Source organism: Trachurus trachurus (assembly GCF_905171665.1).
Source record: "Trachurus trachurus genome assembly, chromosome: 11".
NCBI lineage: Eukaryota > Metazoa > Chordata > Actinopteri > Carangiformes > Carangidae > Trachurus > Trachurus trachurus.
The window spans coordinates 27,715,708-27,740,196 of NC_139904.1; the positions used below are offsets into that span (position 1 = coordinate 27,715,708).

The 24,489-nt window shown below is 41.2% G+C and overlaps 1 protein-coding gene across 1 annotated transcript in view; it reads right to left on the reverse strand.

Annotated features, from left to right (window-relative positions):
• thsd7aa (thrombospondin, type I, domain containing 7Aa) overlaps positions 1-24,489 on the reverse strand; it is a gene marked incomplete at both ends in the record, with an annotated part of 104,201 nt that overhangs the window by 43,780 nt on the left and 35,932 nt on the right. The window contains 4 exons of the mRNA XM_083981569.1: positions 7,041-7,244; positions 10,559-10,714; positions 14,491-14,672; positions 17,010-17,258. Coding sequence (XP_083837695.1) covers positions 7,041-7,244; positions 10,559-10,714; positions 14,491-14,672; positions 17,010-17,258 — 791 coding nt within the window. The remainder of the gene's footprint in view (positions 1-7,040; positions 7,245-10,558; positions 10,715-14,490; positions 14,673-17,009; positions 17,259-24,489) is intronic.

Consider the following 24,489-nt stretch of genomic DNA (forward strand, 5'->3'; position numbering starts at 1 on the left):
GTATTGCCTGTGTCTTGGTAGCGCAATTTGCCAGTGTTTCTCGGGGGGCTGAACTATCCCTTTAACTCAGGACTGGTTAGACTAGCTTAGCTTCAAGACTGAATAAACAATAAGTAATAACAGCTACTCTGCACTGTGTAACTCCTTAACCCCCTTGCTCTTTTCCATCCCATTTCACCCCAGCCTGTCCTTTCACTCAGGGATCAAATCTGTGAAAATCTCAATGTAAAGGGGAGGAGGAAGAATGACAACCGGCGAACTTAATGACACGCCAGGGACTCAAGGGAAGAGCAGAGCCATGTTCTTTAGAAGAACAGCATGAAATCAATAAAAGGCCAGTCAGGAGAAGCTCTGATGGCTGTGGGAGTGGAATGGTGTTGGTGACGGGGGTCTTTGACAGGAGTAATAGAAGAAATCATTCATCTGTCTGTGTGGGAGTGATGGCTTTCATGAAGCCTTTGGTGAGTGAAGCACTGTGGATTTGGTCTAAAGTGGTCAACACAGATCAGTAGGGGCTCCTCAAGGGCTCTGAAGAACTTCCAGTTTCTCTGTCTGTAATCTCAGTGTCTTACACACAGTGTCTTGCTACAGAGCTCAAAGATTTTACTGAGTGTCTAATATAGTCACAGGCTGTGTGTGCTTCTCGTGTGCTACTAGGTTTCATTGTCCTGTCTGCTCCTGCACCAATAGAGCCTGATCAATAATAATCATTTAACTGGAAAACTCACAAGAAAGGGTTGCATGTGCATCACAGGTTTAAGCCCTGAGTCAGTATTAGGGTTGCAAAATTCCGGAAATTTTCAAAGTTGGAAACTTTGCATGAGAATTAATGGGAATGTATGGGAATAAACGGGAATAAATGGGGAAAAAAACCCAAAATTTACAAAATTGAAGGTTGGCCCTTATCAGGGAACTTAAATATAGTTGTGGAAAATATATTGTAGCATAATCTTGGCTTAAACAACCAGATTTAATGCAAGTACACTTGAATATCTATGGGGGGGGGGGGGGGGTAATATTTTACTCAACATTCATGTTTTTGTTGTTTAGTAAAAGAACTGATTGTTCATACAAGAATTAAAACTTGAAGTTCTACTCACGAACAAATCTGTTGAAATGTCATGTTGTTAAATTTTATTATTTTGCATGGATGTCTGCTTATGACAAAACAAAATATTGACATGATACAGTTACCAATTACCCCCAATTTCCAGGTAATTCCCATAAATTCCCAATAATTCCCATAAATTCCCATAATTCCCATGGAAGGTTTCCAATTTGGAATATTTCCAAAATTCCCCAACTTAACTTTCCATGGCAAGTTTCTGGAAATTTACTGGAAATTTTCCACCCCTTTGCAACCCTAGTCAGTATGCACATATTCCTCTTTTCATTGATTCTTGCTTCAGTACTTAAACCAAGCATTTAACAGTGGGGCACATGGTCACATCACATGAGAAAGCAGGAAATGATGCAGAGAAATCCTCATGCTGCTGAACTCACAGACCTGAGAAGCCGAAGTGATATCATTTTACCCTCAACTCATCAAGCAATTGAGATGATGGAAGGAATTCCATTTTCTATTTAATATTGAACCTGCGTTGATGCAGGTGTAGTATAAAGAAACTGACAGCTCTCCTATTCAAGTCTGCCACAGAAAGAGCAAAAAATGGATGAGTGTTGTTTAATTAGTAAGTGATAGTGTGTTCACTCAACAACCTACACAGAATGTCATGCATGAATAGATTGTCAGCACAGGTCATTAAGCCCACAATGCTTGTAGCCAGGTGGCTGTTGAAGGCACTGCCAGCTGAAGAGTCAATCACACTCAAGAGGAGGGAGGCAATAATGTCTGGCAGTCTGCTTCGCTAACATTTAGCCATTTACATCGGTTACTTCAGCCCGTTTATGTGATGTCAATATTGCTGCTTTATTTGTCCTGTCAAGACTACCCCATAAATCAACAGGAGTAAACAGAGGAGCTGCAGCTTACTGGGATAAAAAGCACTGCAACCCTCATCTTTATCGACCGCTTTCAATGAGTCATCCTTCTGGTCAAGGGCTTATGATCTTCATGGAGTTATAAAAAGGGTTAGGGTTAGTTATTTTGTGTTCATGATGATATTACAACTTAGGTTTTATCCACATCTATGTGTCAGCTTAGCTAGCTGGAGAAAATATCCTGCCCTTGACCCTGTGACATACCATGATGACATCCTGATTGAGAGGATGACTTTTTATACGCTACCTCATCACGTTTTATTGTTGCTCTTAAATGTTTTAACTGATAGAGTTCAGCGGGTCTTTGTAAATGGTCTCTTGTCCCAAGCTATCATTTCAAACAATGGTTCCCCTCAAGGCTGTGTCCTCTCATCATCATTTCATCATGTACTGTACACAGACAGCTGCAGGTCGTCCCAACAGGCAAGTTTCCTAGTCCGATTTTCAGAAGACACTAATGCTACCATGCTGTCTCTGCTCCAAGGTCCACAATCTAATCACAGCAGTGCTCTCACATCATTTATTCAATGGTGTGATCATATCTACTTGCACCTTAATGGAACCAAAACAAATGAGCTAATAATAGACTTCCATAAAAACAGTGGAGAGCCCAAAGCTAGTTTCATCCATGAGGAGGAAGTCCAAATGGTGGGCCTCTATAAATACCTAGGTACAGTGTTTGACAATCAGATTAAATTTGTCTCAAACGCTGAGTCAATCACGAACAGAGGACAACAAATAATTCATTTGCTTCTTCTTTTCATTTCCTCAAAGTGATGTTATATGACTGTCTCCCATTTCTTGACACAGGTCTTTGCGTGCGTGTTGAACTCTGCAAGGTCTTTCTGGCTACAGGGGTTGGGTAGTAGAGGGCAGATGAAGCAATGTTGCTCCATGGTGTGATCTGCTTCTCCACATTCCCAGATGGTTGGTCCAGTTACTCAGGGCAACCCTAGATCGCCCTGTTCTCATTCTCAGGTTGTTCAAAGCTGGAGTCTGGTTTCTGTCTCATTTGCTGAGGATGCTAAACTCTTTTTGTGTTTTAAGATTTATTTTAAGTAACTTTTACCATTCTTTTATAGAAAGTCTTTTAACCTTTTTAAAGGGCTGTCAGTGAAAATTAAAAACAGTCTCTCAACAGCATTACAGTATAAAGGTCTGCTCCAAGGTTATTGGAGACCTGAGTTCAATATGGAAGAAGCAGATAGTTCAGAAAGCCAAATGATATTTGACCCAAAAGCAATAGGTGACCACAGGCCAGTGCTCATTCATGATGCAACTATTACTGTAATTAGGTAGCTATATAAATACCTAGGCGTCCATATGGACAATACTCTTACATGGCAGGTGCACATTGACAAGCTCTGTTCACGACTGCAGCAGAGAATGTATTTCCTGAGAAGACTCAGGCTGTACTGTGTGAACAACAAGATTATGTTTTTAATTTACCAGGCGATTAGATACAGCATACAGGTATGGTATGGCTATACCTCGGCACTGGCTGAGTCTAAACTCAAACCTCCATGATAATCATAGGGAGGGAGGAGCAGAACTATCTTAAGTTTCTATATGAGAAATCACTGCTCACAGAAGCACAAAATATTTTTTAACGACCCGACAGACATCCTCAACCCAGAATTTGATGTGCAGCCCTCAGGTCGAAGTTCCAATAAGGAGCCTGAATCGATATAGATAGATAGATAGATAGATAGATAGATAGATAGATAGATAGATAGATAGATAGATAGATAGATAGATAGATAGATAGATAGATAGATAGATAGATAGATAGATAGATAGATATAGGAACTCATTTATCCCTTCCGCCATTAAGGCATTAAACACTAGCGCTTTATTTCAGAACTGTAGGTTTTATTAATTTGACCTATTTTACCATTTTTGTATAGTTTTATTATGTGTATTGTGTTGTTTTATTATTTCTATACGCAAACACTAGTTTATTTATGAACCATTGGTTTTATTCTACTGGTTTAGTTTTTCATCGTATTGAACCACTGTGCACATAGCACTTTAACTTAAGAGCTGCTGGTTTGATCGGTTTTACAGATCTATGTGTGTGTGTGTAGCATCAACGCAATTGACCTGGAGTCAGCTGCAGCTAACCGACCACTGTACGGCAGGACATGTGGATCCAGGAGGACAGCTTAACATAGCAGAAGGAAGCTACGTAAATGTCTATTGGGATAAATAAAGTTTTTGAATACAATGGATGTCCTGATTACACGTATGGTACAGAAGAGTAATTCCTGCAACTGCAACAACGTGGGAATGTGGAGCTTGATCCTCAGTATCATATAGAAACTAATGAACAATCCTCAGCTCGGTCTCCCTTGGGCCCTAATTAGCAGCTTCAGGAATGTACCCATAGTAACCCCTGTAATGTTTTAACAGTGACTATTCAGGTCAGTCTGTACTGTTCTCTTGTTTTGTTAACTCACTGCTGAATTGGGTATTTCCCTCGAGAAGCTACATCATCTGATTTTACACCAGAACCCTGAAAACAATCAGATTAAAACCAAACAATTCTCCTTCTGCTCCCCATACTTTACTACAACAAACATTGGTTTTCCACAGTCTGCCTCAGAGAATATGCCTTTGATTTTGGTAAAATAGATTTAAATGATCAAAAATGGGCATGAATCAAGCGATAAAATATTTCCTCCTTCCCATGAGTCAACCCCCCTCTAAAAAAAAAACAAAAAAACATGTGCTCTCTTCTTCTTCAGTGACATATTGTTATTTCAGTGCTTCAATAGAGATTTGAAAATGTACACTCCACTCCAAGTGTTAGACTCTGACTTGTATCTGGACTAAGAAGCATGCAAGTCTAAAGCAGTGTAAGGCAGATTGATGCTGCTTTGGTTTATGGTAGATCTGTCCTACCTTCAGTGCAGTCCCTTGACAAAAGCCAGGAGATACAAGTGGGTGATGCTGCAATCCCTATTGTTTTTGTTTTTGTTGTCATTATGCTCTATTTTTCTCTGCTAAAAATGTTCCTGCAGCGAAAACCACCAGAGAAAAACACAAGAGAAAATCAGCAGCTTGGTTGCAAATTGCACTAACTTCTCAGACACAAAACATGATACCGATGAGCTGATAGGTGAGTCTATAAATTTGAGGTTTACTTTTATCATCTGCATCTTCACTCTAATGACTCTTACTGTTTTAAATGCATAGAAATCAGTGCATGTGATGCATGCCACACACTGAAATATGTGCACCGAGATGAAAATCTGCCACAGCCATGCTCACATCGTGCGTGCATCCAGTGTGTCACTGGCCTTAGGTCAGGTGTGAGTGAATGAATGTGTGAGTGTGACCCATCATTCAGTCCTTCCTGGGGGTAATTTCATTAACAGGAAGTGACAAAGTATACTCTTTAATTACTTCCCCAGGAGAAATCTAACAACAAGTGTGACTAAAACTCCTCATGGACAAAGAAAAGATATGACACAATCACGTTACCACCAGATAATGATAACTGACTGACTAGTTCCTCCATTGTTCAGCTTAGTCCCCCCCCCCCCCCCCTTGGCTGTTGCTCATTTAAAATGATTTGCCACAAATAGATTGTAACAGTTGGGCAACAGTTGCTGTGCTGCCAAGTCATTAATCTGTTGTTGGATTCTGAGAAGATTCTATCAAGAACGGGTATAAATCAGGAACATGACTGGACAGCTGCTTGGTTTGGGTACTGCAGAGAAGAGGAGGAGTACTTCCAATACACTGAGCCTTGCCCCCATTACAGCAAATGAGCTGCTTTCATCACATGTATTATTGTTAGAAAAATAGGTATAGGAATAACTAAACATAAGAGACACCAAGCAGATAACAGGAGAGAGAGAATAAGACAGCAGCAACTGAAATTTAACTAAAAACCCTGTTGTGACATGAAAATAGATTTTTTAAATAAAAACAATTACAGTGTTGAATTGCATTAATATGTAATGTGATAGCTTTGAAAAGGCAAGCAGGAGAGATTCAAAATGAGGCTGCATTCTACAATACTTCTACATATCACACAGTGAGGATCAGCTTTTTCTCAAGCAGTCTTTTACCTCCTACAGCTGAGGTAAATAAAGAACTGAATCATTCTCTGAGGAAACAGTACAATTGTTGTTGAAAACAGGCTGTGAGCTCTGTGAGAGACAAAATTGCACGAATTGTCCACTGTAGGACAGGCTGAGACTTGAATTAATGTCAAATGCCATTTTAATTTTCAGATTGTTAGAAAAATTGCCTTTTCATTTTCACCTCAAATGACATGCAATGAAATGGAAATAGATGTTTTGCATTTGCATTTAAATGCTGTCTGCCATAGAGCTGGTTAAGACTTCAAAAAATGGAAACGTCCAACAGCCATTATATTATTGTCACAATTTGCCCATTCAAGTATGTGAAAATGGAAATGCAAATTTGATTATTGCATTTCCAGTTCGACTCAAATAACACATAACTTAAGCTCAGATCATGGTTATCGACCACTGTGATAGTGATGAATAAAATCTCAATGATAATACTGTGTGGCATCTCATGGTGTGAAACTGAAACTGATCATTGTTTCATCTTTAGTCCAAGGGGATAAAAACAGCTTTTTCCCATTTAGCAGGTGGGATGATCTTGTTTCATGTTAGTTTGGCAGAATTCTGGATCAGGTGTTTACAATATACAGTATATTTATAATAAATAATGTATTATAAATAATATATTGTGTTTGCTCCCACATGGTGAAGGGAAGATTTGTTGAGCTGTGCAGATCAAACTGTAAAGACTATATAAGAAAAAAGACCATGATTCATTGTATAACATTTGGACAATGCAATAATTGTTATTTGTTGTTATGTATTCATGATCATGTATTCATTTTCACAAAATGTCTCCTCATTCAGACCCTGCCACTTCCACCTGTCCTGCATGAACAGCAGCCTCCTGCCTTCTTTTCATCTGATCCTAGAGGCTCACACAACATCACATCACATCACAGCATAAAGCATTTCAAGCTTCAGGTTTCTACTCACCTTCACTGTTGATGCACTGCACTTGAGGGATCTGGGTTCCTGGTCCACACTCCTTCTCATTATCAGGGATACACTCCTCCAGTTTCATCACCAGCCAGTCGTAGCAGCTGGGGTCTTCACACGGTATCGCCTCCACAAGGTGGGGGCAGTTCCCTGTCCAGCTCATTGGCTCATTGAGAATCTTCCTCTTCCTCAGTTTGAAGCCTGTGAGAGAACAAATGAAGAAACTCAACATACGTAATATCCACACTAATCAAAACAGCACTCCCTCTGTGATCTGCTGAGCAAACATTAACTTGACTTCAGGCTCACACTTGCCTTTGGTGATAATTGTGATACTGCATTGAACATGTAATTTTCATGTAATGACCTAAAGGTATAATACGTAGGAATTCCCCCCATCTAGCTGTGCGGTTGCATATCAGAACGTATTCTTGATGTTGCATTCACATAAAATCGGGCAGACGTCAGACAGACAACAGACGCTGCATGTAACAGGATAAACAAGCGTCTATGTAAACAAGTGGTCCACCAGCACGAGGCGTGACAATATGTTGTCATGGTGATGTCGTATTGTTTACCTGACCCACGTTTTACCGTCTTTCTCTCGTCGAGTAAAATGACATCCGGTTGGTTTGCCGACGGCCGTCTGCCTGACTGCACCTGAATGCAACATCAGTGCCTCCGTCCTTCCTCACACTACACAGTGGTGACAGTTTTAACAGGCGCTACCTGGAAAACTTTCTCCCCGAGCCGACAGCTCCGCTGAGTTTCCGTGGTTACCTACGGTCACGCTGCGACTGAACCTAAAAAATGGCGATGCAACATGGCCGCCTCGGTTCGGTGCGTCGCCCACTTATGTATTTGTAACAACTTGTAACAACTCATTCTAAGGTACGAGAAAGCTTTCATTTGTATGCGGGTGTGATTCGACTTCAGTGAAATATGTATTCATGAAAGCAATATTTGATCAATGCTAATAAAAAGCCAAATAAGTTACACACTGGGCTGCTTTAATTCTTCTGCCATTATGTTAGCTTCCATCCAGGCAAGTGACAATGCATATTAGGAATCCATTAATTCAGTCAGGATTTGTTGTCTCGAGTCATTTCTTCTGCTCAGAGGTAAGGGATTCAATGACCTGAGAAGCTATGTGTGTGTGTGTGTGTGGTGAGAGTAAAGTGGACTTAGCCTCTTTACAGGTCAATAAAGAGAAACCCAATATTTAAACAGAGAGCAAGCACATGTCAACAGAGGTGGGGAAACTCCTTTTTAAAAGGACTGGGGAAGGGGGGAGGGGGGAAGACATGGAGGACACAGAGAGAAAGAGAGAGAGAGATAGAGAGGAAGAGACTAAAACAGCTGATCATGTGTGACGATGCATGTGGAGCCATTGATAGAGGCTTTGACTTAAACCAGGGAGTGTTTGGATGAAAAGTTAAAGTTTTTGTGCAGAGATTTCAATTTTATCAGACATCTTTCACCATCTTTCACACCGCTGTACAAAGCAAAGCCCTGTCAATAATCAGAGATGAGACTCACCCCCACAGTGAATTTGAACTACTCCCCTCAGGGCGGCGTTATAGAGTAGTACCTCTGGCAAAGAAAAAGATCTACAAGGGCTCCTTTATCCCCAATGCCATTTCTATAATTAACACGACACAGTAAAGGGGATCTTGAAGTGCAGATGTTACCTATATGTATATTAATTATGTGATCATTGATGATTTGTTTTGTCTCATCATGTAAGTCTTGCTGGCCTGGCAAGCGTCTGTGTTTTTCTTATGTACTGTAAGTGAGACCAAAGCTGAATTTCCTGCCTTGGCGGGACAATAAAGTTTTTCTAATTCTAATTCTAATTTCTAATCTGCAGGGTGTACGATGAATGGTAGGAGTGCAGGGTTAAAGTGGGCCTTCGGATTACGCTACATACACAACAATGTCAATGTGACTGTTGCAGGAGAAATGATGCCAAACTTGTCCAGGAACATAGACACGAGCTCTAAACTGCTGTCACAGCTCTATGATCAGAGCCTAAGTATTCTTATTTGATTTCATTGGTTATTTCAGTAGATGTTTCAGCCCTAACTGTTGTTAACAGCTAACACTGTACACCAGAGTATTACAAAGAGCAGTATTATGTGCTTTCCTCGGATCATACAGCACAAACTAATTATCAGCTCTGTAATCACAGACAACTGATTCATGCTCAGTGTCAGATAGATAAGAAGATTTAAAGCCAGGATCTGTATAATCTCTCTAGGTGATGACTACCATGGGACACAAACTCCAGGACGTGTGTGTGTGCTCATGTCGGCTTTGTCAAAATGTACAGTAGAAGACGGCAAGAGGAGAAGCGGCTTAGTGGGCAAATGAGCATGAATCCATCATGAAGAAACATGAGAGAACTTTATGTCTTCATCCAAATGGAGAAGATAACAGAACACAGTAATAAATCAGAACAACTTGTTGAATATATGACTCTTCATAGGCCTGATGTTATGTTCCAAATGAATGATTTGATAGCTCACTCCCAAGGTGTACTTTTTTTTTTTCTTATCTTATTTTTGTGTATTTCTGAAAATGAATGTCAGAACCATACTGACATTCAAGATTGTCCATTTCAACATTCAAGGTTCAATATTTTTATTGTCAATTCAACCACATGTACCAGACATACAGATGAATTGAAAAAGCCAGAACATTACCTAACGCTAAAGTAAAAATAAACAAGAAAGTGCACAACAGATAAAACATTGTGTTTTCGATCTGTTTCAAGTAAGAACATAAAAATTAAAATACAATGTGTAAAAGGGTAGCAGGCAGGCAGCCTATGTTGGGTGGTGAATAAAGTGCAAATAGAGCATGGTATTTTTGTGCAAAACAATCAAACTAAAGGTCAGGGTTCAGAGTTCAGTTGTGGAATGGTGGGGTGGGGGGAGGCAATGTCTGCATATGCTGTGCACAAAAAACAATATCCTTTCCCAGGCCATGTCTTTCATGTGAGTCTCTTCACTAATGCTGAGTCAACAGTAGTCACGGCTGGTGGACAGTGAACACCACTGTTCTGGATATCACAATGTTTTTGCTCCCTCCAATCTTAACCCTTCACCTAGTGTTCTCACAAAGCCAGGATTTAGATTTGACCGCAACACTTGTCTGTTTCCCCCCTCAGGCTTCACTTGAGTCCAGTCTGTTGGAATTTTTTTTCACCTCCATGTACACCAGGTGGAAACTTTTGGGTTTCTCATGGTCTCTCCATAATTTTTAAAAGTCTTGACCCTGATTAAAACATTTTTGTTCATTAACATTGTTTATTTCTGTATCTAAGTGAAGTTGCTTACACAATAGGGGAAATTGTATAGCTGATTTCGTGTTGACGTAAATTCTCATTTTGGTATGGAATGATACATGTGTTCGTACTTAAACCAAGTTTCATAACGCTGAGATACATCTAGAACTCCATTCACTGCATCATGACACAGTGATGGGATTCTCAGAGATCTTATTATTTTTACCTTTCTTGGCTGCCTGGTCTTGACAGTTTTCGAAGGTGCAGGGTCCCCAGGCGCTCCATGAAGACACTTGACAGTCTACGGGACAGCTGATATGACAGAGCTGTGTGGTGTTGGGGGGGCTGCTCAGGCACAGGTCACTGTCCACTGGTCGTAATGCTACGGAAAGACAGACAAGTTCAATAAATGACATGTTTCACAGTTGTAATTTCAGATTTGCAGTGTCTGATGTTCTCACACTGTCATTCCCAACCCTCATATTTTCTGCTTTCCACCTCATGAATCATTTCTGACACACCACACTGTGCTGTGTCAGGGGTCTGGGGTTTATAATGTCACTGGCTCAGAGGACAGTGATTAATCACGACAGCACTCTTCCACTCCATCCTTATCTTATATGGACTCATACTGTCTATATGTATATATATGTGTTTGGGTATGATTCCACTGACCATGCATTGCATACACATGCATACCCAATATTTAGCAAATTCTGTTTAAACCAGAATTCTGTCCTTAAGGAAAATTAGTAAGTTCATAAGATGTGTTTCATATCATAAAAAAAGCTGAACAATTTAATGAATTTAGAAGATATTATGTTTATTATGGGAGTGTAATTTCCAATCTAGTTAAAGGGACAGTATGGGACTTTATTGGCTTTTTATTGACAAAAATCAAATATCGCTTTCATAAATACGTATTTCACTGAAGTGGAATCGCGCCCGCATACAAACGAGCGCTTTCTCGTACCTTAGAATGAGATGTTACAAGTCGTTACAAACATACAGGGGGGGGTTCACCGAACCTTCTCTGCCATGTTGAATCGCCATGTTTTACGTTCAGTGTCACCGTGGCTGTAAGTAACCTCAAACTCGGGCCGCCGGAGCTTCTCGGCTCGGGGAGAAAGTTTTCCAGACAGCGCCTGTTAAAACTGTCACCACCGTGTAGCTAGTGTGAGGAAGGACGGAGGCACTGGTGTTGCCTTCAGGTGCAGTCAGACACCTGAATGACGCCGTGAGTGACGCCGTCGGCAAACCAACTGGATGTTATTTTACTCGACGAGAGAAAGCCGGTAAAACGTGGGTCAGGTAAACAATACGACATCACCATGACAACATGTTGTCACGCCTGTATTGTTTTGCCTCGTGCTGGCGGACCGTTTGTTTACATAGAGGCTTGTTTATCCTGATACATGCAGCGTGTGTTGTTTTTCTGACTTCTGCCCGAGTTTACGTAAACGCAACAGCAAGAATACGTGCCGACATGCAACCGCACCGCTAGATGGGGGTAAATCTCACATACTGTCCCTTTAAGTACTTATAAATCAAGTCATGTGACTAGCTTTAGTTTCACAGTCAGTCGACATAAGTGAATTCCTTTGTCGTACTTGTCTTTCAGTTACTGAGCTGCTTGTGTAATGTATGATCTTATTAATTGCCTTGTTGTCTAAAACCAAACTTTGATTTGAATCACATTACCATCTCCCAGAAAATGTTAGCTAGGCTTTAATAAAATGTCACACAGCGGGGTTAGCTGTAACACAGTGTTACAACTAACCCTTACAACTAACTAACGCCTGTTACGTGCAACAATAATGAAACATCCTACAGGACTATTCAGACTCTGTTGACAGCTACATTGTTGTTTACTCTTTGACTCTTGTTCATTTTGAACAAAACAATAAATTCTGAAACAGTAGTAACCTATAGGATAATGATCACTCTGCCACTTCTCAGTCCAACTGTATGAGAACCCTAAGTGCTAGAAAAAGGCAATGGCTAGCAATAGTGGTAGCAGAGAGGTGTATTTTGGTTGTATAGGATTATGATTAATCTAACTCTTTCTTTTTTTTTTCAATTATTCAACCCAAACCAAAATGTGTGTGTGTCTGTGCCCCCCTCTCCCCTACTGGAACCGGAAAAAGCAGATTGAGTTTTTGGATATTGAGTTATGGGTGCATGGGAAATACTGACAAAGGTTCTAACGAGCTAAAACATAACAACAGATAATTATAAAAATGTGCCAATGTGTGAGTAGTTTCTGAATAAACAATTGCCAGGCTGGTGTCCATGTGTCAGCCTACCAACGGAGCACAGCCTCTGTTTTCCTTTCACTCTGGCTGCCCAGTTGCTACTCTCCTGAATTCTAACAAAGGCTAATTAATGGACATGTCCACACTGACTGACCTGGTTCAGGTAATCGTGGCAGATGGCCTGGTATTCCTTGTGCTGCAACATGGCAGCTACCGCCACTGACGATTCAAGGGATCCCAGTGGCACATCTGTTCTACAGTATGCATGTCACTCTTTGTTCTCAAAATGGTGATACAGCTTCACCACCTGCTAATAGCACCAGTTTTACAGAACTTTAAATCTTTGTGTCTTCAAAAGAAAAACTAAAGTTTCTCATGATGACCAAAAGCTACACCCCATTTGAAAATGTAGCATCTTCGACTAATAAACAGTGATGTTGTGCACAAGTCTGGCAGAATTTCCCATATCTGCCAAATATGGGATGGTACTGGTAGTAGCTGGCAGTAGTATGAGAATGAACCGTGTTGAGACTGAGAGAAAGTAGCCTATTTATATCCTTGAAAGCAACTCCAAAAAAATCCTTATTGTGTTAAAATGCAGAAGAGGCACTCTGTGTGTGAGACCCAACACTGTTAGCAAAATTGACATTGTGGAATCTTGACACTGAAACAGGAAATCATGTGGCTGGTTGTTGTGAGCATCTGATCTGAATAATTTCTAGCAGATGATGCCAGTTGACGCCACAGCCAGCTGGACTGAGAGCCTCGATGCTGGATAAATATGCAGCCATGCACCTCCAGCTTTTCATGTGCTCACAGCAATTTACATGAAAGCTCATATTTTATCTGCTATTACTTGCTATGTGTGGCTCACACACACACGCACACACACACACAGTCATATTTATCTTCATATAGTTTCAGTGGAGGAATACTGCTGTTTTCTCCTTTCTGTTTGGTTCACGGCTGATTCACCTGGGGGAGGATATGCAGAGGTGGAGTGTGTGTGAACAGAGCATGGGTTACTCAAGTGCCCTTCTACCACAACAACATTTGTGTTGAAAAACAGATGTTTTCCTGCCAAATCTGACAGGGAAACAGTATGAGCCTAACGTCAATAGTTCTTGCAGAATGTACCTTTCTGAAAAAAGAGACAGGTTTTGACTTTTAACTTTTGTTTGCCTGCTAAGTTCCTGAGATTTGAACACTTTGTTAAGGGTTTTATAAGATGTCATTTTAGTGGGGTGCAATATCTTTAGAAATCTGAATGTTATAGCCATACATATGCCCTACATGATAATAACATAAAAAAATAAATTTATATTTTATTCAATTTGTTGTAAACAATACAACACTGTCATAGCAACATATTGTCATGTGTGTATTGTTTTGCTTGTCTGTGTTCCCCGTTCCTTCTCTTGGCTGTAGTTCACCTGTCGTCTACCATCTGCCTGATTCCATGTGAATGCAGCATAATTCATTCACTGTTTCTTTTTAAATGCATGATAAGCCATCAGTAAGCATCATTTGTGGGTTGCTCAAACTTCTTGCCATTGTCACTTCTAATCATTTGAAAAATCTGAATAAGTTTATAAGTGATCTTTACAGTATTAACTGCTGTATAAATAAGACACAATTTGCTGATTACAACTCAGTAACCTAATTAAGTTAATGGTAAATGTAAATTATAGTGATCTCTCATCTCAAAGCCACAGCATTTGGGAAATATTTTATATATAAAATGAAGGCAGGATGGAAATCCCTATGTGTTGTGTTTAGTGTCATGCCTATAGGTGCCTCTTCAGCGGAGTGCTTACACATGTGGATGGTGATGAGTGGATGAAATACAGAAATACAAAACAACAGCTGAAACAAGACTAGAAAGACATTTTGGGGAAGATACCTTCTTTGCTCCTCAGACTGCCCATGTTGCTTGGTTTGTCAGTGCTGCTCTGGACACAGTAGACCTCCCGGCTCTGAATCCCACCTCCACACAGGCTTGTTTGGTTTCCACGCCGACGATCCTGTTGGCTCAGCAGCACGTCTGCCTTGCACTCTGTCCACTCTGTGGTCTTCCAGCTGTAACTGAGAAGCAACGAGAGTTTGCCTGATATGGTGTATGTCAGCCGCTTAGTGTTTTCTTAAAAGAAGGAATCACATTAAAAGAACAGAATAAAAGTTTTTTTTCAGGATTTAACATTGAGCCCGTAGGACAGCCACTTGTTCTTACTCAAATAACCAACATTTCCTATGTTTCCAAGTTCTGTATCATTTTTGGTTTGTTTCTGTCCACACTTTGGATATAAGATTAGCAGATTCTGTTCCTTAAAAACCTTTGACACATTGGGGTGTCATTTACCTCAGTTGGTAGGCACTCAATATACAGAGGCTATAGTCCTCATCACAGCTGGCCCAGTATCGAATCCCGATTCAGGCGGCCCTTTGCTGCATGTCATTTCCCCTCTCTCTGCTTTCCATTTCTTGTCTGTCTTAACTATACTATCCATAAAAGGCAAAAAGGCCCTAAATATAAATATTAAAAATAAAATTTGACATAAATGAAAACGATAACTATATTTTCCCAGGATATATTATAAGTATATTCTTATAAAAGATTACACATCTATCATCATCATTACAATATTTTTGAACACTGTTTTTGCCACAGGCCACAGCAAAGATGGCTTCTTGTAGCTACTGTTGTTTATTGCTTGTTTGAGTTTTTTTTATATTATTTGTCTCAGAATGATATTTACAGTATACTGTCCCATGAGTGCCCTCTAACACTCAGTTTTACCGTCTGAAAAGAGGTTATTTATTGTAATGAGTATGCATGGGTGTGGCTGCTGAATTGGCAGCAGTGTGCCTAAGCAATGATGCTTTGTGGTTTTTCACCTTGAGGATTGAAATGTAAACCCTGCCTCCATCTAAGCTGATAATGGAATTCATTTGAGGTCACCAATAAAAGGCTCTGCTGCGGGACAACGAGGCCCCAGGGAGAGCCTCCCTTCTCTCTGCTTTTTGTCTCAGTGCCATAAACAGATCTACTACCTCTCCTCTAGCTGTCTGTCAAGCAGAAGCAGAAATTAATGAAGTCATGGTCATTCATTTACTAAACCATATGGATTAAACATTAAATGAAAGTAGAACCTCCAGATCCTAAATCAGAAAACCATATTTGTTTTAGTTTTTACTGATATTCTTTCTATGAAGGTCTTTGCCATTTCCCATAAGCCCAAGACTGTGGCTGAATAACTGTCACCAGCCTGACAGGGCAGCCCCTCCCCCACACTGACACCTATTGTTTTCTGGATGAGCCCACATCCCAGTGGTGACATACATAATAGCTCCAGAAAAGCTGATGTTTTTGTGGTTTTCCCCAGCTTCAGAATTTTGACTGTTTTCTGTACGGTCTGTCCATTGGGTCATCCATTAAATGACCCAGATGACCCCGTATAACTGGGCAGTGTCAACCTGTCAATCCTCATAGAATGAGGAAAAATGCATGTTTAATCTGTTAAAACATGTTCCAATTCAAAGTGGTGCTCCAAGTGGAGGGCACTAGTGTTTGGTCTTTTTGTTTTATTGGAAGCAAAGATTTAACCGTTCATTTCTTGCTATAGCCACCTGCAGTAAGGTCAATGCCAGGCAATACTAAATCAATATTATCTACGCTTCTAATGTTCAGTCAGTTATACTGTGCAGCCTCCATCCACCTAACCTTATGGACTACATTGTTGTATCAAGCATATTATCCTTATGTTAATGTACTCTTTGATACTCATTTCAATAATTCTAATTATGCAAACTCAATCACAAGGATTAAATAAATAAGGTGTACATAAATGAAGGTATATATCATTCTACTTAATCAGTGTTAACCATATGTATGATTACCTCTCTTGGCTTGCTGTGGAGAAGAAGTTATCATTTAATACACTTACTCTGGTTAGGTCAGCCATTTCCAGTAACAGTCCTATTTTTCTTTGATGAAACAACTTGTGTACTGTAACACTGTGCATATCTATAATACAAGAGGGTCTAGCAATGGTTAACTGATACTACCTCGTCTGAGAACTATCGATGTTCTATTTATACTGTAGATCCTTATCTCTTTTGGAATGACCTACCTCCATATCTCTACAGGATTCATGGCAAATTGTTTTTTTGAAAAAGAAACTCAAATTTAGCTTGAAAGTATAATTTCTAAATGGAATTGTTTTAGCATTATTCTGTTCAGTAAATTGTTCTGTGTTTGGTGTATTAATTTCAGGCTATTAGATTTTATGTATCTACTTGAACAGCGATATGTGTGTGTGGCTTTGTATTTTTTTGTGTGGGCCCCAGGAGGACTACCTAACTGCTGTGGCTTCAGCTAATTGGGATCTTTAATAAATAACAGATCTTCTTGTTTGTACTTACAGGATGCAGGGTGGCACTTCGTCTCCCTGTGGACTGCACGGCTCCTTCTCCTCAAGTTCTGGGCAGTCTTTCCCACCATCGATGGGGAACTGGCTAACCTTCCTGGTGCGGGTGCGTTCGCCCTTGGAACCGTCGGGGCTGGCGCACTCCTTGGAGCAAGCTGACCATTCAGACCATTCAGTGACGTCACAGTCTTTGGTCATGACGCAGGCCTGGAAAGTCACTGGTAATGTCTCCTGGTAGCACATGCTGATGAAGACCAAAACAAACACACCGTAAAACAGGATGAAACTGAGGCTACACAATTATTAGCATCACAACTGTAATTTTGTTTGAATAAAACCTTGCAACTCAGACCCAACTGGGGTGTGGGACCAGGAGATATGATAAGAGGAAGGCATGAGTGGACAAGTCAATAACAGGAAAAGTCTCCTCCTTGTGATTTGGGAGAGTGCAGTAAAAACCTATGATGGCATATTTTTAAAGGGATAGTTCAACATTTTGGCAAATTGGCCCATTGCCATAATCGCTAATAGTCATAGCAGTAGGTTTGTTACCTTTAATTGTCAATGCAAGCTATTTTTAGAACAGCGGCGCACAGCCAGCGAGCTGCTCAGAGCTACGCTACGGAGGCTCATGGGATTTCTTGGTTTCCCTCATCAAATACACAATCCAAAAAAAAAGTTGTTGGATTGTGTATTTGATGAGTTTGATTTTCAATTCCAATTTGCCAAAATGTTGAACCATCCTTTAACTAATTACATGTATGAGGACTGAACCAAAATCTAATTAATTGCTTATAGTATGTGGAGAATTTGCATCATGAAAAAAAAACATGTTGTAACAATGACCTCAAAGAGAGAGTCATACAGCAGTTTATCCACCTTTTTCCAAACGTTTCCATGGTTTCAGTAGTCGTGGTACATGCATGGATTTTTTTTTTCAATGAAAATCTGTAAAACACATGGATTATCATACCAGCTTTTAACAATGGATATCACACAAATTGACATCCGTGTTAAAAGCCAGCGTTAATAGATCCATGCATTTACCGCAACTATGACAACGACTGAAAATCATGGAAACGTAAACGTACAATTCCACCGGAATAGCAAAACCGGCTTCCGGTTTTGACCATAGATGACGTTCGGAAACTTGTGGGATAGACAGGGGAAGGAGAAGACAGAGCAGGTCACTGAGGACCAACCCAGCAGCTGTGAGGGGATCGCACAGAGCCAGAGTCAGCCTGTGTAATAAACCTGGTTTCAAAGTTGCTCATTACAAATGCAAACTGTTTGTTATCCACATTGTCAGCAGCGGATCGGCCACACCACGGCTCTGTTTGATGGTGGAAAGGCTGTGGAGTTGAAACACACTTGTTCTTCTCTGTGTGTGACTGACCATTTGGGATAATGACACACTGGCTCTCTGTTCTGTTCCACTCCCCCATTTGTCTCAACAATGGCCTTTTCCCTCCGTTTACTCTTTCTGAAGCTCTGTGAACAAACAAACCCATGTCTGTGTCTTTCTCTTTTTTGTTTTAATGTTTATCAGAATAATACCAAAGCCATTCAGTCTCTCTCTCTCTCTCTCTCTCTCTCTCTCTCTCTCTCTCTCTCTCTCTCAGTGACTAGACATGATAAGAGCATTGTGGAGCTTTGCAGATACAAAATGAGCACACAAGGTTTGACACTGATGTGATTTCAGAACAATTTTCCCTCCAACCATTTACCTCCTATCTCCTCCTGTGGAAGACGACACCCCACTATGTGTGATCATGAACAAAACCAACATGATCCTGATCCTGATAAAGAAATTGTTTCATCTCAGAAACAGGAAAGCCATCCTACTTTTGTACTACTTCTGTTGTTTTATTCTATTCATCTATACTAAGAAAGTCTATTCCAAACATGATGTATTCCAAATCCTCCAGAACTACACTGCACTTGGTTTGGTAATTTTCTTGAAATCGCATTTCCCATGAAAAAAGGAACATGAATGCTGAGACATGAATTAGAGCTACAGATGCTAAAGCAGCTGCTGAAGATTAAAGGCAGGAATATCAACTGAAGGCTGAAAGTGGACTGACTTGTTGAAGCTAAATGTAGTAAAACACTACAAAAACGTGTATGTGCAAAACAGTAGAATGTGTAACTGGAAAGCTGAATGACCTAGCTGAAAAAGACAAACAGTGAGTCTGACGGGGTGTTCCCACCAAACGCGATGAACGCGATTGAATCGCGCGTCAAATGAAATCGCGTCGCGCTAGACGCTCCAGTTTTGACGCTGGTTCAATATGCAAAAAACGCCTCGTCGCGGCATCGCGTCGCGCGACGAGCCCGCCCAAACAACAACATTTCTCCCACTATTTCATTCTCTGGCCGTCGCTGCACTGTTCCTGTCCCTGTAGATGGGACAGGAACAGTGGTGTGGGTCTCTGGCTGCAGGAAGAGGAGGAGACAGCTCCGTGAACTACTGTGTGACTGACCGCCTGTTGAGTGCTTTGGGACGGGGCGGCCGGCTCGCAGCGCCCGCTGGTTGAAAACAGCAGTGATAACGGGCTTTCAGGTCCGAATATCCAAACCAAAAACGTTTGTAACACCACCGGAAAAGCAACACTGAAGAGCTGTGGCTTTGCTGCAGCTAATGGGGATCTGAATAATAAACTAAACTAAACCAGAAAACTTCTAATATTGTCAATAGACTCGCTCTGACTAAACTGCCAAGGGAACACCAGTACGTCCGTACGTCAGCACGTCGGTGACGATCTCAAAGCTGATAGGCTGTCGCGACGCGAATTCGCCGCAAAAGTTCAATTATTTGAACTCGAGCGATGAAGCGGCATCGCGCCGGGCGACGCGATGGAGGCGATTTTTCGCGGCCAACGCGTCCATCGCGCCGCGCTATCGCGTCCATCGCATCGCCCGGCGCGATGACGCGTCAAATCGCGTGTTTGCATTGACTTTACATGTAATCTCGACGCGCGATGAAGCGTCATCGCGTTTGGTGGGAACACCCCGTGAGGGATTGTGTGTGTATAAATAGTCCAATCTAACCTGAGAGCAGTCTGAAGGACACAATGTCTGACCGCCTTTGTCTGTGTCTGTAATTCTTTCTGTCAGTGTGCTGGTGTGTTTGAGAAAAGAGAGAGGGAGCTATTTGACTCGTAATAAAACCATAGCAGGATTAAACGAGGTTGTGGCAGTAGGCCGTCCTTCAGTGTGGCCAGGACACATCTGCAATCACACTGTGCACAAGGAATGTGGACCAGATCACCTCCAAATGTGGTCTGAGTGATCCGATCTCACCTGTGCCTTGCGTGCATTCACATCAATACTTAGTGCTGACCTCATGATTGGATCAGTTGAGAGGAATGTTAATACTAAGTGGGGACAGCAGGTAACTAAAGGGAACAGCATTACAGTAGCAACTGCTTTGGTGACTTCCTCATTCACTAAAGCAGGACGAGAGGGTCGAGGAGGATTTGATCAACATATGAAAGGTTCTGAATTATCTCCTGTCCATCACCACATCACACTGCAGCGCTTTACAGAAAGTAACAGAGAAGCAGAGACAGACTCTGAGCAGGGGAGGGAGGAGGGAGGAGGGGGGAGGCCAAGGTTGATGACACACAAGAGAAAACAAGATGATTGTCCTCTTTCAGTGACAAAATTGGTTATGAAAGCAGTCATCTATCTGGTTCAGTGTCGGCTCTAACTTTTGACCTGTTCTTCCCTGAGACCTACATAGCCTCTCCTGTTCTATTGGACTGTCATCCCCTCCTTATCCATCATTGTTACATTTTTTTTAAATAAATATTTTTTTTCATTAAATGTGTTTGAATGTTTGTTCAGTGTCAACATTTAACTGACCGTAATATAATATAAGGGATTCAATAATATGTGTGCCTGATCTGCAGAATACAACATTGGGTTATTGGTGAAACCCTTTTTTTAGAGCTCCCTCTCCTTATTGTGAGTTGTAGATGAAACCCTTGAAATATGAAAGGGTTCTATGTGGAACTCCCTGTGTGAGTTCTAAATGAAACCATTAAAATATGAAAGGGTTCTCCGCGGAACTCGGTGTGGGTTCTGGATGGAACCCCCAGTAAGGGTTCTGGGTGAAACCAATACACCATAGAAGGGTTTTTTGTAGAAAATCATTGGGGGTTCTGGGTGTAACCTTTCACAGATGGTTCTAGGTATAACTCTTTATGTTGGGTTAGGTTTAGGGATGCAAATTATCGAGTAATTCATTAATCGATAGTTGTTTCATCTTATCGATCGATGATCGATTAATTGATAAGCGGCAATTTTTCTAAGAACCTGAATTTCCCTCTGAATAGGTTCTATCTACTGTAGATGTAACGTAAAATGTTATCTTCCTTATGTTAAAAAAAAATGCAAATCATATTCCTTCATCAAAGATTTATTCTGGGCTTACTTGAGGGCAGGGAATAACATTTTGGTAGAATATCAAACATATTCTGAATAGAAAATATCAAAATATTACACTCATCTCTCATGTGCAACATTGGAAACATTAATAGCAGCAGCATAAAAAAAAATACATTCCTGAATAGAAGAATACAATACTATGTAGGCTACTTTAACATGAAAATAAATTAGTGCACTGTCTCTTAGCAGCATAATAAAATAAATTCAGAAAAGTAAATAAGGTGTCACATGTGGACTATTAGCAGCATTTATAATCCCCCTTAAAATGGGAAATGTGACAATATCACAATAACATGACTGGATTGTCGTAGCTCTAGTTTTAACTTAAAATATAGGCTGCCTGATGAGATATGTCTGTCTTCGTAAAACAAAACAAAAACATCCCTAGTGCTCCTCATTGCATAGATAGACCTATCTATTTTTGTTCAAGAATATTAGCATATCAACATGCTCAGGAGTAAGTCGTGTGCGCAGCCTGTTAACAGTTAGGCCAGCTGCTGAGAATACACGCTCAGAAGGGACTGACGTGCCTGGTATGGCCAGGTACTTTCGTGCCAGTTTTGCCAGCCTTGGAAACCTTCCTTCATTGACCTTCCACCATGCTGCGGGATTGGAATCAAGGAGTGGTGGCGGATCCTTCAGAAAGATATCCACTTCTTTTTCTACATCATCGGTGCCCCTGGTGCTGTAGTTTTCACCCATGAGTAAAGCATAAGCACTGCGTCTCTGAAGCACAGCTCCCTGGACTGGAGCTGGCACTGCACTGATCTGGTCTCTAGCAGCATCTGCTGATGTGGAGCTCCCATGTCTGGCTTCTGCTTCTGCCAGCACTTCAAGCAGTTTGGCTTGAGCTGCAATCCTCCTTGGTGGGGTCAGAAATCCCAGGTGCTTGTGCCTAGGATCCAGCATGGTGGCTAGCATTGGTGGTGTTGACGTCAGGTCATCAGAGGCAATCTGTGAAGAAAAAGACAATAAATTAGATTTAAATGTGATTTTGTTTTTAATCATCATTTGTTTTTAATAGGTTATGTGTTTTATCATTTAATGAATTAACCACTATTAATCATTAATAGATTGCTTGATATTAATTATTCATATTTATTAGATAAGATAGTAGAAAGAGTTAAAAACTACAATTGTCAAACAATGTGCTTTGTGTGCAATGCATATAGTCAAAAATATCTGCAATAATTAAATTAATGGATTTAGCTTACCTTCATCCTTTCACCCAGTGAAGTGCGCACTCTGGATTTGAATTCCCCCACTTTGCTGGTGTCTCCCTCGTCTGTCTTGAGATGCACGTTGATCAGGCTGAAGGTGATGGGATACGTGTCTGATATGGACACCTCAGTCTCAGTAGACATAACGGTCGTTGCACACTTGAGTGTTTCCAGCACTGGCGCCACATCCTCCATCAATTGCCAATGTTCATCTCGCAGCTCCAGCGTCCTTGCGTCTGTGAGTTTGGTCACTGTGCGGTCTGATAGTACAGCAGACACGGCCCACCGCTGCTCCGTTAGTCTGTTAAACATGTCACTGACTGAATTCCACCTGGTTTTACAGGATTGGATGAGTTTATGCGACGGCAGCTGCATTTGTTTCTGTTTTGCTGCGAGCGCTTTGTTTGCTGGATTGCTATGGTTGAAGTGTTGTACGAGTCTGCTTGCAGCTACAATGACTCGGTTTATGTAGGTAGCGAAACCGTCGTTAATGGCCAACTGCAAAGTGTGGGCGAAACATGGAACTGAGTGCCAGTTAACTCGCGTGGGACTGTTTGCCGAGACGATATTCCGTGCATTGTCGTGTACACAAGCAACCACACGCCCGGTGAGACCCCATGTTTCCACAGCCTGGTTTAACTTGTCAGCTAAATTGTCAGCCGTATGCCTCACTGACATGCTCTCTGTGAGTAGGACAGCTGACATTACCTGCCAGTCCGGTTCAATGTAGTGGCACGTAACTGTGATGTAGCTTTCTGTATTCAAAGAAGTCCAACAGTCTGTTGTGAGGGCCACATTCGCGGTTGCAAGTTGTGTTTTCAACTCGGCCTTCTTCCTCGCGTAGCTTGCTTCCACGCGGGTGGTTATGGTTGTTCTAGAGGGGATATTGTACCCTGGCTCGATGTACTGTATTACCTCACGAAATCCCTCTCCGTCAACGACATTTATCGGCAGCATGTCTGTGGTAACCATGTCACATATCCGCTGGGTAATGCCCTCTGCTTTCGTGGAGTCACATACCCTTCGTCCCAACGCTGTGGTGATGGTAGGCTGAGAACCATTCGCTGCTTGTAGCATGGCTGAATGTGACACATTTAGGTGGTAATTCAACGAGGTTGTCGAGTTGTTGTACCTTAAAATACTTCCACATAGTGTGCATTTGGCGTCTTTGTCGTCATTAACCAACTTAAAGTGGCTCCAAACTGCACTCCGTCTTGCCCTCTTCATCCTATCAGTGTTCCGCTGTTGTTGTCGTCAGAGCCCTGCTTCGCTTGTGTTCCCGCGTTTGCGTCAAGTACGTCTGGCGTCAAGCGCGCCCTCACGCGGACTGGCGGGGAATTACGGGTTCAAAACGCAATTAATTGCAAGTAATTTATTTTAATCGAGTAATTTCTTATCGACAATTAATCGATAATCGATTAATTGTTTGCATCCCTAGTTAGGTTCTAGATATAACCCTTTATGTTGGGTTCTAGGTAGAACCATCGAAAAGGGTTCCAGATGGAACCTTTATAAAAGCTTCTACCAGGAGCCAAAAAGGGTTCTCCTATGAGGAGAAGCCGAAGAACCTTATATGGTTCTACTTAGCATTTTTATTTCTAAGAGTGTAAAAAACCTGACACAGAAGCTATTTTCTACTCTGTACTGAAAGTTGTGATGAGGTGTAAAACAACAAATGTTGATACCCTTGAAATGTTTGAAATTTGAAATTCTTTTTGGACGTCATGGGAAGTGTGTCCATCCATCCGGCTTGTCTGGCTCCATTAGTGCATTAACACTGAACCATATATAAAGAGTTGGGAG